Source organism: Lupinus angustifolius, chromosome LG10 (assembly GCF_001865875.1).
Source record: "Lupinus angustifolius cultivar Tanjil chromosome LG10, LupAngTanjil_v1.0, whole genome shotgun sequence".
Taxonomy (NCBI): Eukaryota; Viridiplantae; Streptophyta; class Magnoliopsida; order Fabales; family Fabaceae; genus Lupinus; species Lupinus angustifolius.
In genome coordinates, this window is record NC_032018.1 from 15751532 (window position 1) to 15764987 (window position 13456).

The 13456-nt window shown below is 33.1% G+C and overlaps 3 protein-coding genes and 1 long non-coding RNA gene across 5 annotated transcripts; 1 reads left to right on the forward strand and 3 right to left on the reverse strand.

The window, feature by feature from the left end:
* LOC109358421 lies at positions 10-5452 on the reverse strand. The gene is made up of 4 exons (XM_019602627.1): positions 5178-5452; positions 1375-1422; positions 318-503; positions 10-207 (listed from the first exon to the last, which is right to left on the reverse strand). The coding sequence occupies exons 1-4, from the start codon at positions 5366-5368 to the stop codon at positions 141-143; spliced, it is 492 nt and encodes a 163-aa protein (XP_019458172.1). The 5' UTR covers positions 5369-5452; the 3' UTR covers positions 10-140.
* Positions 1613-3100, forward strand: LOC109358422. Its single transcript, XR_002108963.1, has 3 exons — positions 1613-1738; positions 2610-2795; positions 2906-3100. It is a non-coding gene; the product is annotated as an uncharacterized LOC109358422 (long non-coding RNA).
* LOC109358419 (ATP synthase mitochondrial F1 complex assembly factor 2) lies at positions 2056-13219 on the reverse strand. Of its 2 annotated transcripts, XM_019602626.1 has the most exons (5): positions 12739-13219; positions 12079-12253; positions 11032-11309; positions 10756-10881; positions 2056-2067 (listed from the first exon to the last, which is right to left on the reverse strand). In XM_019602626.1, the coding sequence occupies exons 1-4, from the start codon at positions 13168-13170 to the stop codon at positions 10774-10776; spliced, it is 993 nt and encodes a 330-aa protein (XP_019458171.1). In that variant the 5' UTR covers positions 13171-13219; the 3' UTR covers positions 2056-2067; positions 10756-10773. The 2 variants fall into 2 exon arrangements, with proteins under 2 accessions (XP_019458171.1, XP_019458170.1); XM_019602625.1 differs by lacking the exon at positions 2056-2067 and having other exon boundaries at positions 10317-10881; positions 12739-13218.
* LOC109358417 (pentatricopeptide repeat-containing protein At3g46610-like) lies at positions 5709-8429 on the reverse strand. The gene is given in 3 exon segments (XM_019602622.1): positions 5709-5992; positions 5994-8213; positions 8251-8429. Coding segments are annotated over 2 exon segments (2214 nt in total). The 5' UTR covers positions 8154-8213; positions 8251-8429; the 3' UTR covers positions 5709-5938.

Consider the following 13456-nt stretch of genomic DNA (forward strand, 5'->3'; position numbering starts at 1 on the left):
TTACATAAGCCATGTAAAACCTTAGATGTTCTAATGTATACTTTCTACATCACATTAATACATGTATATTGAGAGAGACAATCTTTAGTTTCAGCAAGAAATTATATCAAATAAAAACATAGAAGATTGAAACTTAAACTTTATACTCTGGCTCTATCATTGCATGCACCAATGGAGTTAAGAATTTCAGAAACAGAAAAACTTTTTCTACAAGTAAAATCAAAAGGAACAAAAAAAATAAGAAAAATATTAATACACTGAACAAAAAATAATAATATATTGAATATGAAAAGGTGAAGGTTTGTGATAGAAGTTACCCCATTATTTTTTCCTTGTGATGGCTTATTATTATTATTATTCTTGACTTGTGATTTTGCCTTATTTGAAGCTGTACCATTACCATTCTTCTCATCTCTTGCTTTGCTAAATATGACAGTAAATCCTTCTGCAGAAGCTGGATTGTTGACATCCCACTCTCCAAATTTCGGCAATGGTCGATCATGCTGCGGTCACTTATAACTTATTACTTCGAATGATTATCAAATATGAGCTTAAAATCTAGTAACTTATCGAAATATGATGTTTTATGATTATTTTTCTGTCACATAAGTTAGTCAGTTACCTCAAATAATTATCAAATACGAGCTTTTAAGCTAGTAGCTTATCGAAATAAGATGTTTTATGCTTATTCTTTGTCAAATAAGTTAGGTAATTATCTTATGACTTAATGGAGTTACCAAACTGTTGAATAGTGGTGCAAGGCTCCGTTAGATTCACAGAAAGATCAAAAAGTCATGGATTCGATTTCTGATAGCAATACGTGTTGGGAGGGGCAACCACACACCTCAAAAGGGATTTAGTTCATTACTTTTTGAATTGCCACAAATGAAAATTAAACCAGAACTGTGGTTGTATTAATCAATGGAAAGCACTGAAATTGTTGAACTACATATACGTTTATCCACCATCCTATTGTATAGTAAAATAGATTTAATTGAATTAACCCTAACATTTCACATTGTCACATCTAAATGTTATTGCCAAGGTTTTAAATAATGTTGTGGTCGAAGTTTCGGAAACTTCCAAAATCTTGATAATTTTGACAATGACATATACATTGCAATTCAATATTGTTTCGGCGACTCTAAAACCTTAATATATCGACTTATGTAATAGTTGCATGCCCAGATTTGAAACGCTAGCGTTAGCAGTTTCGTGTCATGCAAGAATTTAAAAGAGAAGACATAAGATCATATTAATTAATTCATGCAAATATTATTATGTATATTTCTTTGTTGATACAAACCTCATGCAAAAATTAGAATAAAAATTGATGAAAAAGATATTTAAAAATGAGGAAAATGAATAAATTACCGAAGCCATTGGAGATGTATGATATCAGAGAAATTTCTTTGTTTGTTCCTGCAGGAAAAAGAAATGAGAGAGATTGAAATGAAGGTAGAAAGATAGAATATGGTTTAGAAAAATAGAGAATAATGGGTTTTGCTTTTATTGGGCATTGTTGTATTTGTATAATAAGTATATATATATATATATATATATATATATATATATATATTACAAATACAACAATGCCCAATAAAAGCAAAACCCATTATTCTCTATTTTTCTAAACCATATTCTATCTTTCTACCTTCATTTCAATCTCTCTCATTTCTTTTTCCTGCAGGAACAAACAAAGAAATTTCTCTGATATCATACATCTCCAATGGCTTCGGTAATTTATTCATTTTCCTCATTTTTAAATATCTTTTTCATCAATTTTTATTCTAATTTTTGCATGAGGTTTGTATCAACAAAGAAATATACATAATAATATTTGCATGAATTAATTAATATGATCTTATGTCTTCTCTTTTAAATTCTTGCATGACACGAAACTGCTAACGCTAGCGTTTCAAATCTGGGCATGCAACTATTACATAAGTCGATATATTAAGGTTTTAGAGTCGCCGAAACAATATTGAATTGCAATGTATATGTCATTGTCAAAATTATCAAGATTTTGGAAGTTTCCGAAACTTCGACCACAACATTATTTAAAACCTTGGCAATAACATTTAGATGTGACAATGTGAAATGTTAGGGTTAATTCAATTAAATCTATTTTACTATACAATAGGATGGTGGATAAACGTATATGTAGTTCAACAATTTCAGTGCTTTCCATTGATTAATACAACCACAGTTCTGGTTTAATTTTCATTTGTGGCAATTCAAAAAGTAATGAACTAAATCCCTTTTGAGGTGTGTGGTTGCCCCTCCCAACACGTATTGCTATCAGAAATCGAATCCATGACTTTTTGATCTTTCTGTGAATCTAACGGAGCCTTGCACCACTATTCAACAGTTTGGTAACTCCATTAAGTCATAAGATAATTACCTAACTTATTTGACAAAGAATAAGCATAAAACATCTTATTTCGATAAGCTACTAGCTTAAAAGCTCGTATTTGATAATTATTTGAGGTAACTGACTAACTTATGTGACAGAAAAATAATCATAAAACATCATATTTCGATAAGTTACTAGATTTTAAGCTCATATTTGATAATCATTCGAAGTAATAAGTTATAAGTGACCGCAGCATGATCGACCATTGCCGAAATTTGGAGAGTGGGATGTCAACAATCCAGCTTCTGCAGAAGGATTTACTGTCATATTTAGCAAAGCAAGAGATGAGAAGAATGGTAATGGTACAGCTTCAAATAAGGCAAAATCACAAGTCAAGAATAATAATAATAATAAGCCATCACAAGGAAAAAATAATGGGGTAACTTCTATCACAAACCTTCACCTTTTCATATTCAATATATTATTATTTTTTGTTCAGTGTATTAATATTTTTCTTATTTTTTTTGTTCCTTTTGATTTTACTTGTAGAAAAAGTTTTTCTGTTTCTGAAATTCTTAACTCCATTGGTGCATGCAATGATAGAGCCAGAGTATAAAGTTTAAGTTTCAATCTTCTATGTTTTTATTTGATATAATTTCTTGCTGAAACTAAAGATTGTCTCTCTCAATATACATGTATTAATGTGATGTAGAAAGTATACATTAGAACATCTAAGGTTTTACATGGCTTATGTAATGTTTTTTTCCCCTTAAGCTTTAAATTGGACTTAAAAGTAGGAAGTAAAAAAATTGTAGGGATCGAATAATCGAACAAACACATAAGGATATGTTAACGAGATTCAGTTAATTGTATCTAGCATTGAATCACTAGCAACATATTACAATTTTCTATTCAACTTTAGGATTTAAACACCTATGACATGATGATATTTTACTTTTTTATGGGATATATATATATATAACATGGTATTCTTATGAAGAAATTTTCACATCTCTTCAAACATGTTCTGACCCTTGATTACTGGAACCATTACCTCTTGTTCCCTTCAAAGATTTGAAAGTTATCATTCTTCTCTTCTAATATAACAGAAGATATTAAATACTTATCAACTAAAGAGAGTTATATTCAATGTTGTGAGGACTGGACTGAGCGGTCTTACTGGTTTGATCGTTGACCGAACTTGAAAACGATTATGGTTCATAATGTTAACCGAATGATGAGTTGAAACCTAGGAGCAAACTGAATGGTTCACTTGAAATTAAAAATAAAGCGGAAATTTTGCATTTATATATTACTTCAATATAATTATATATAATTTTTAATTATATGAAGTTTTGTATTTATATATAATTACATATTTATAGTTAATTATTAATTATATATAAAATCACACTAGTCTAATCAAACAATTTTATTATTTAAACCTAATACGAGATATCTTCTCATGGTTATGATTTCACATATCCAACTAGAATAGGATTACCCATGGTTTGGTTTATTCAAATTCTCTAAAAACATAAGAAGTTTTGTATTCTTTTAAAAAGTTTTACTTTTATCTTTATTATTTTTATGAAAATTTTAAGCTTTGAGATGATTTTTTTTTTTATTAAACAAAGGAAGAAGACAATGATAGATTTCTGCAAAAAACTTCATATGCAGATTAAAAAACACAGAAATTAGTGATATAAATAAAACTAATATCATTATAATTATTATTTTTTGATGAAATCACAATTTTCTTCATTTTAGTAATTATCTTCAAGATTCACAAAAGGGGAGAACATAATTTGAAAGTTGATAGAATACTTAAGCTATCCTCAACTTCTTAGTATGAATGAAAAGGAGTTTGAGAAAGTTGAACTTGGCTTAGGTCAACCCGATAAGAAGAATTAGTTTGACTCGAAACTAGACTTCAGTTAATACAATTTGATTAAAGTTCGCGAACTGTTATAAGTTCAAATTGTCAATGAACCCAAGGCATTTTGGACAAAGTAGCACCTCATGCCAAGACTAGCCAACACTCCACCACAATTAGTGACTTAGGCAAACCCACTCATAAATTCTTATAAGTCATGTGGAGGAGAATGTTGGAAAAAGTCTCGCATTGCCCGACTCGATTTTTAAAATTTAACTTAAATACATATTGGGCTACTTTACTTGATGTCAAGTTATTTTAAGATTGAATCTAATATCGTTATCAAAGACAAAATGACTGCATGACCCACGGACAATCCAAATACCGGAAGACCAGTGACCCAAAAACTCATGATGGAGGGGAAGGAAAGGTTTGAGTGTTATGAAATAAACTTGTGATACGAATCTGAAGTCTTCCTCTTCCCCTCAAAAACTCAACTCGTAAACAGACCCCTAGAGTTTATCCGACTATAAACTTGGGTTCAAAGTTTGCAATTTCCCAAAGCAATTACACTAAATAATTACCAATTTAGTGGGAGGGTTTCACAAATATGTTCTACTATGTGTGGAAAATACTAATATATCTTCATTTTGAAACATACATGGATTTGTGGCATTTAAAACATGATATTCTAAATCAAATTCAACAATATTTAACTCCATTGTTACAAAGGAAGCAACTTACCTTACAAAACACACACAATAAAGAGACTTTGATCATAATAGAACAGATGTAATTTGCATAAAACCGAAAACATTTCCGGAATGAAACTAAACCAGATTCACAAACAATGAGAACAATGATTAGTTATTGAATGATTAGAGATAGCAGCAGTGATAAATGGAGACAGAAAAAGAAAATGAATTAACTGAGAAAGAGAGGTACCTGTAGCAGCCAAGCAAGACATATGCTATATCGAAAAATGAGTTTCGGATCACCGGAATCAGAGAAGTTGGCCTCATTTCTGAATGGAGCAGTGAGAAATCAAAACATCGAGAACAAACTTCTTTGGTGATCATATTTTTTTCCCTCTGTATTGTGATGGCTGCACAAACTGTGATTAACCGACTTTTCATACTACGTGGACACTTTTTTATGGAGTTCAATATGTTAGATCACGTATGACTGGCAACAACAACCGAGCTTTTTCTCATTATATGAGGACAACAACAACCGAGCTTTTTCTCATTATATGAGGACGGTTACATAGATCAAACGATGTCGTGTGTGACTGGCATTGAACTCATTTTAGTTAACAAGATGCCTAGATCAGAAGTGTGTAAAACTTACCAAAAAAGAAAAGTGTGGAAAACGAAATGCTACCGACGAATCTTTTTTTCTTCAAGACAAATAAGAAAGAAAAACTATATTTGTGTTACTTCCAAATATTTGAGCATGATTTATTTAAGGCATGAGTTCAACAAAATTATGAAGAATGTATAACATCTCTGTTTTGTTTACAAAACTGGAAGAAAACATGACCGCAATTCTTCGAGGTTCGCAAGCTAAGGAAACAAAAGCACAAGCAATGACAGAGCAGAATGTACAGAGTTTACAAAATATTTCACTATGCTAATTTCACTGTAGTAAACTACTTATTAACATTCTTGTGTCTGTGAGTAGTAAGTTTCCCTTCTATCGAATGGTTAACTTCTCCCGGTAACATCTTCGGGGTAGTAGAATTCAGTCAATGTTTTCCTTCCGAACTTGCAATTTCTTCTTTTTATCTGCCGGACGGGGTCCTAGAGCACTGATATTGATGGTAGCACCATAATCTCGAGAGGATTGCACAACCACATCATAAGCTTTTGAAGCGAGGACAAGGCCCTCGCTCTGAGTTCTTATATACAACTCATATGCCAGCCTTGGCTTTCCGTCGTTTGCAAGGGCCTCAATCAGCATTTCATAAGTAATCTCATTGGGAGAGATGTTCTGAACTTTCATTCGATGAAACCATTCATATGCTGCACTGCTCATTCCATTCCGCGCACAACCACTAATTATAGCATTATATGTCACTACTGTTAACTCAATTCCTATCGTTGCCATCTCCCGTATGATGGCATCAACTCTACCAAAGTTTCCTTGTGCAGTATAAATCGAAGCCATAATTGTGTAGGCATATGCATTTGGCTTCAACCCAACTTTAAGCATATGGTTCCACACACGGAGGGCCTCATCATAGAGTTTTCCTTTCTCAAGAGCACTCAATAAAGCCCCATACGAAATTACGGTAGGCTTTTCACCATTTTCAACCATTCTCTTAAATATTTGCACGGCTGCAGTAGTTTCCGAAGCCTTAGAGCAGGCAATGAGAACTGTATTCCATTCTTTACTTCCGGGTTTTATGCCTTTATCTTCCATCTTGTTTATTAACCTGACCCCCCATTTCCAAATTCCTCTCTTTCTTGCTGCACTGAGAAGAATATTGAAGTGAGACTTTATCAGTTCATATGACAAGTTATTCGGATTCGGCCCTTTGTCCAACAAATCTTCGTAAATCTCCAAAGCTGCCCACCACATCTTCGCTTTCCCCATCAACCAAATTACATGGTTGCAGACAGACAAGCTGATCTTGTCATGCCTTTCTCTTATCCGTTTGTACAGATCTTTTACGACATAGTAGTGGTCTTCACGAGTACAAGCCCACACGAGTCGCTCAAGTTCAGCCCGCCCTAGTGGAATCCCGGCATTATCCATATCAGTGAGAAACTTCAACACATCGTTGCCTAGGTTATCACGACTGACAAGCCAGCAGCGCATTACCTGATAGCAAACACGGATTGTAAACTTCTGAAGCTTTATGAATTCGCTCTCCCAATTTTCACCATCGTCGTCTTTTCCTATTTCCCCTTGACGATATTTTTCTCTAAACTCCACAAAGAAATTCAGTGCTCCTTTGCCATCTACTGTTCTTCGATATGCAAACAAGGCTTGAGAATAGGACACTGGAGATGGAGTAAGGCCATTTCTCTGGATTTCCTCGAGCATATCAAGAGCTTTTTCACCTTCTCCTTTCTCAATGTAAATTGACATCAAAGTGTTGTATGTCACAACATTATAGGTGATTCCATCTTCAGCCATTTCTTTCAGAATGGCTTCCATGGCTGCAAATTGCTCGGATTGTTTAACAACACCTAATAAACTGTTATAGATGAAAAGGTTCGGGCTAAAAGAACCATTAGTTTCTATCTTTCTCCTCTTCATCCAATCAAAAAGAATCAACGCCGAATCCATTCTCTTGTCTTTACCAAAACCCTTAATTACAGTTGAATAGACCTGAAGGGGCAAGTCCCGTTTATCCTTAAGGATCTCCTCCACATCGTCCACTGTCTTAGCGGACTGCAAGCTCATCGCAAGTGCTCGAACATCAATCTTACCTTCACACCCTTCTTTGTCATCTTCCTTGCCGTTGCTATCACCACACATCTTTTCATCGGACTTACTGTCTCGGGCTTGATCCAAATCCGAAGAGTTTATGCTCTCCGACACATCGTGAACTGATGTATGGTCAGCAGAATCAATCTGCTCCTCAACCAATTCACTGCCAATATCATTCTCATCCAATTCCAATGCCAACAGAGCCAAACCTCCAACATGACACATGTTTGGTTTAAAACATGTTACATATTTTGGACCAAATCTAAAACCAAACATTGAACTTGAAATTCTTGAACAATGAAGAACACCAACAATTGTACTATGACAAAAAGGAAAAACAAAACCCAACTTCATCCTAACCCTACTACTTCTCCTATTGGGATCAGTAACAGAAGAAGAAGAACCCATTTCAAATCCAATAGGAACATGAGGAACAACCCAATGGGCACATTTAGAGGGAAAAGTGCTTAAAGTATTCATCTTTATGTGAAATTTGCAAGCAAAGTGGGAAAACTAGAAAAGCAAAAAAATGGCTTTTTTAACTAGAAAAGCAGGAAAAAAAATGGCTTTTTTTCTTCTTCTTCTGGGGTTAGGGGAAATAGATGATATAGGTTGAAGTAATTGATTGTAAAAATCAGATTTTAGAGGAAACTGCATGAATGGGTTCTTACCTAGAATTTTGAGGTTCTTGACCAAAAAAAAATCAGATGAAATGAAAAGCTGGCTTTTTTGCAGCCATTGGTTTGCAATGAATGAAGTGGATAGAGTTTTATGTGGAAAAAATATATATTTTTTCTGCTCAATTAAATTTAATTGCTAAAAAATTATTGAATTGTGGTTTTTCAGATTATATATTGTTCAAAAGAACAAGGCCTCAAAATTGTTATTACACATTGTTAGTTATATATCTCTTTCTCATCGTTTAATTCAATAAAAATTATCTCTTTCTCATTAATTCAATAAAAATTATCTCTTTCTCAATTTTTCAATATGCGAATGATTTTATCAACATCGTTTTTATTTAACATCATTAGTCTCCTAGTGAGAAGATCAACAACTCATTTCCCTAATTATCAATTTCTTTAATAATAATAAAAACGACTTGTAATAAGCTTGAATGTTACCCCTACTAATCATTCTAACTCTATTTCTAGAAATTAAACTTACTAGGTTGTAGTTTTTAATTTAGACTCAAACATGTGATTTCTAACAACACACTCATCATCTAAAATCATTTTTTAGATTATGAAGCAAAAACAAGAATTATGAACATGAATAAACAATAGAAATTATCGCATAAACATTCAAAGGTGTGTATTTAAACTTTTTTGCTGGTCTTTAACAACAACAAAAAAAAATTGCTGATGCAAATAGAATTTTAATTATTATGTGAGAAAAATATGTATATGTATTGACAGTATATGAATTTTATATATTATCATTGCATTATCCACTATTTATGTTTTATTATCATTGATTCTTCAAAAAATACTGCAAATGAGTAGTGAATAATGTATTAACTGTGTATAAATTTTTATATTGTCAGTGCATATATATTATACTTTTATTTTATTATCTCCAATCATATATTCATACAAAAGTTGGTACAGTGGGTCCCATGAAATCATATATTCATACACCATGTCTATCTTTCCAAATAGTTGTAATAATCAGAATTCATTATCCTTATTTTACAGTAACATTTATGTTTAGGAGTATTGTAGTTGAACTTATAGCATTGATGGGTTTGATCATGGTTTGAAACCAAGATTACTTAGAAAAAAGAACCATGACCAAAAATAAACATTTGAATATGTAATGTTCCCTTTCATAGAATTGTCATGAGTGATCTTCAATTTCATTAGGCAATATAGTAACCAAAATCATGAAGTGTGTATTATTGATCAATCACACAAGTTTAGAATGATCATTACATCTAATTACATGATACAAAAATTTATGAACATGTGAAAGAAATTTACTAATTTAGGTATCAAATAAAAATGGGTACAACTCAAAAGGCTTAGAGTTGTGAACCTTATATAGCATGATAATAATACTTCACATACCTTAGAGTTAATCATCACAAAAATATCACTCTATGGACATGAAATTGTTGGTAGTAACTTGGTTTCTACTTTTCTTGATTTCTTTTGAACATGGGATTATAGTTGAAGGAAGAGGTTGTCTTTCAATTCCTAGGATTTCTAAGTACATTCAATCATCTCATTATGTGACCTTAACAGGTAATGCAACATCACACTCACCAAATAGATAGTGAACTTATATGATATATTATGTCATTAAATTGTGTTAAAATGAATGTTCAAAAAAACATGTTATTCTACAGGATGCAACAATGACTGTGACACTGCATGTTGTGATTGTGACATCAAGAAGCAGCCACCACTTTGTGTGTTATGCTGTAGAGAAGATCGATAATGCTTTGTTTGGTTTAGAGAAGAAAGTATAAAAGAAAGAAGGAAATAACGAATTTGGGCAAAACGAAAAATCCTTCATCACATTCTAGTAGTTGATCTTCATATGAATAAAAGTAGCATGTTCATCAACCATGTTCATCTTCAAGTTTCATAGTAGATAAATCAGAATTATTGCACAATGGAACTGAATAAATCAAACATATTAGAATCATAACAGACATTACAAATAACATTAGAAATGTACAAGAAATTTCCAACTATAACATCAGTTCAATTCTGACATGCTTGGAATACTTCAATTCATGTCATCCTAGATTCCATTCTACACCTTAGAAATCATACTATGGTGAGTACACTGCATTTTCGTCATTATTTCCCTAACCACAACCAACAACATTATAAGCTATAAAGGTGCAAGAAAACACTTGCAGGGGCTGTTATTATAGCATTAATCAGGCCCCAGTAAAATTTTGTTTACAAAATTTCTACTTTCAACTCATTGACAAAAATGTATTAAAAAGAAATCTCAGACAAAGCAAGATTATGTGTAACCTTGAATAGTGCATCTGGAAAGTACAGGATATTGCATCAAGCACTTGATTTCCTAAACTAGCCTGATAGCGAGTTCATCGGATGATAACAAAGCAGGATCTTAAGAACTATAGACTCCTTGACAAACTGAGAAATACAATTGGCGACGCAATCTGTACCCTAAGATCAGCAATATCCACATCATGGCCACCTTCAACCAGACCCCACCTGTCCACCTGAAAGAGAAAGATGATAGTTTTTTCCTCAGACAAATGTGTTTACATTCATGAAACGTACTCCAATATTTAAGCACAAGTTTATAAAGATAAAAAAACATGCTTAAGAATGACATATAAGACTGTGCAACTCGTATTTGTAGTTATAACCTGTAAATCTTCTTCAAGTCTAATAAGCTCAATTGCTTCCTCGATTTGCAATTTCCCACGCACCATTGCAATAGCAATAGTTAGTGAGTGTCCTGCTGATGCAATAGCATCAATTGTTGCCAATTCACAGTCATCGGTTTTCTTTAGAAAGTTCTCTACAGCTGTTACGAGACCATCTTCTTGCTTTCCACCAAAAATGCTGGAGTACACAACAGGCTTGAAGCCAAATTCTGACTCCAACCAGTGAAGAAGAGGATCAATTTTCTCCACTTGACGATCTGCAAAGTTAAAAGTTCAAAACTAAATCCATACATCTTTCTCAAAATAAATAAGATGCTTCTTAAATCTTAACTCAAATAGCTTAAATCACCCAAAATATTGCAAGGAAAAAAATGTTATAACTTAAGGTAAGTAAAGCAAAAATATACTCTTAACCATGCACTATATACCTTCAAACAGCTTACACGGGTGAGGGGAAAATGAAATAGCTTGCCAAAAACATAATATAGATATCGCCTTATAAACTAAAAACTGAGAAAGTAATCCTCGTGGTAAATTTTTTACAGATGCATATAAACTTAAACTCTGATAATGCTAAAAAGACTAAACTCTAAAATGATGCTTGTATTCAAGAAATATCACATGCTATTAACTAAATGAAGCAGATTATTAACACAATTTTAAGTTTGTAATCATAATTCATCATAGGTAGATTGTTGTCATGTATCTTCCTTATAATAACTGTCATGGCCAGAGTTCCAAAATTCAAATAGTTGCCACAGACAAATCCCAAATCCACACCTCAAACCATTATCACTTCTCTACATGCAATGTCCAGCACTCTAATGTAGTAGGAAAGTATGATGTCATTCAATTAGTGAGTGGAAACTTGGTCCAGTAACCAAATAGATTAATAAAAGCTCTAAGAATTTACTATAATTTTAAGACATTGCCTCCATGTTCTACATACTAAGCATGTATATACATCAGGTAATTATAATTCATAATAAACAGAGATTAGACATTTGAAGTTATCAATTACCATACCATAGACACAGCTTGTCAGATCACTATCGTCGGGAGCACGAACAAATACTAAATCTTGATTAAAATTTCTCATCAAATGCTCAACAATTTTCGTCCTTGTGAGTGGAACTCTTTCCAATGCAGTACAAGCAAGTCTCATAAGAGGCATTGTGAAGGGTCTTATGCCATCTTTTTGCTGCAACAAACCAAACTTCATTATACACTCCACTTCAAATGATACTCCAAAGATAGTCATATTAAACAGAATGTGTAATTTCAGATGGAGATCATTTGAATTTTTATTTTTGAATGCAAATCAATAAGATATGAAGGGGAAGTAGCTACCCACTAGCACCCCAACAAGTGATTTGAAATTACAATTACCCTAATTGAAAACAAATTTAAGGAAATAATGAAAGAAACACATGATGTCTTATGTCACTAGTTGAAAAAAAAACATATAATTTTTTTTAGTAATTAAATGTTTTTGTGACAAATCACAATAATTGACACATGAAGTTACACATTGTGTGAGACAGAAGATGCCGAAAATATGACATCATCTGCAGCAGATTGGTTGAAAAGGATATATTTAAATTAAAATTATAATAATTAAATGTTTTTCCGACTAACAGTGACACACTTTACGAGACAGAAGATGTGATCGGAGAAAAGAGATACCTGATAATCCCATTCAGCAGCAATAGCCTTAGCAAGTGAAAGAGTTGGAAGCTTAAGCGGTCTCTTAGAAGGTGTCTTAAGAGTTCTATAATCCAACAACACTGTCCATCCATTTCCATCATCAGCTTCTCTCGTTTTCACTTCCTTATAGAATCTCTTCCCTACAATTGATCCTGTCATAAACGACATCGGCATCGTCACCGATTTCCAGCTCGACGGACCCTTCAAATGGACACTCTCATCGTTCCTCTCACCACCGCCGTCGGAAGAGAACGTGAACGCTGAAGATGACGGTGATGGTGATGGAGTGTCTGGTTGCTGTGCGGCGGTGGCGGTGGAGGTGAGGTGGCGAAAACGGTTACGAGAGAGTGCGGTGAGAAAATTAGGGTTTAAGGAATTGGTGAATGATTTTCTTAATAATGAATAAGCCATGTTTTTTTTTTTGCTTTCTCTTCTGTTTCTCTTAGGTTGGAACAATGGAAGATATGAAAAATGGGGGAAGAGAAGTGAGGTGGTGGGGCCTTTTGAGAGGCCCATGGAATTTGATTCTTGGGCTCAAATTTTTTCATCGACCGATGGTATTTTCAACCTTATCGATAATGAACTACTTGTTCTGGGTTTGTGGTTGTTATATCTGATATTTGCTATTCATATGAGTCGAACTTTTGATATTTTGATCTATACGAAGATCTAGTATAATATTATACAACTAGATGAA

What these genes read in the sequence shown, in the direction of transcription:
- LOC109358419 (XM_019602626.1), bottom strand. Translation starts at nt 13,170, where the DNA reads ATGGCTTATTCATTATTAAGAAAATCATTCACCAATTCCTTAAACCCT. An exon ending in CTGCTGAATGGGATTATCAG is followed by an intron (nt 12,254 to 12,738) that starts GTATCTCTTTTC and finishes GGTTTGTTGCAG; the next exon opens with CAAAAAGATGGCATAAGACC. An exon ending in TCTGACAAGCTGTGTCTATG is followed by an intron (nt 11,310 to 12,078) that starts GTATGGTAATTG and finishes TTAACTTTGCAG; the next exon opens with ATCGTCAAGTGGAGAAAATT.
- LOC109358421 (XM_019602627.1), bottom strand. Translation starts at nt 5,368, where the DNA reads ATGAAAAGTCGGTTAATCACAGTTTGTGCAGCCATCACAATACAGAGG. An exon ending in ATACATCTCCAATGGCTTCG is followed by an intron (nt 504 to 1,374) that starts GTAATTTATTCA and finishes AAGTGACCGCAG; the next exon opens with CATGATCGACCATTGCCGAA. An exon ending in CACAAGGAAAAAATAATGGG is followed by an intron (nt 208 to 317) that starts GTAACTTCTATC and finishes TTTTACTTGTAG; the next exon opens with AAAAAGTTTTTCTGTTTCTG.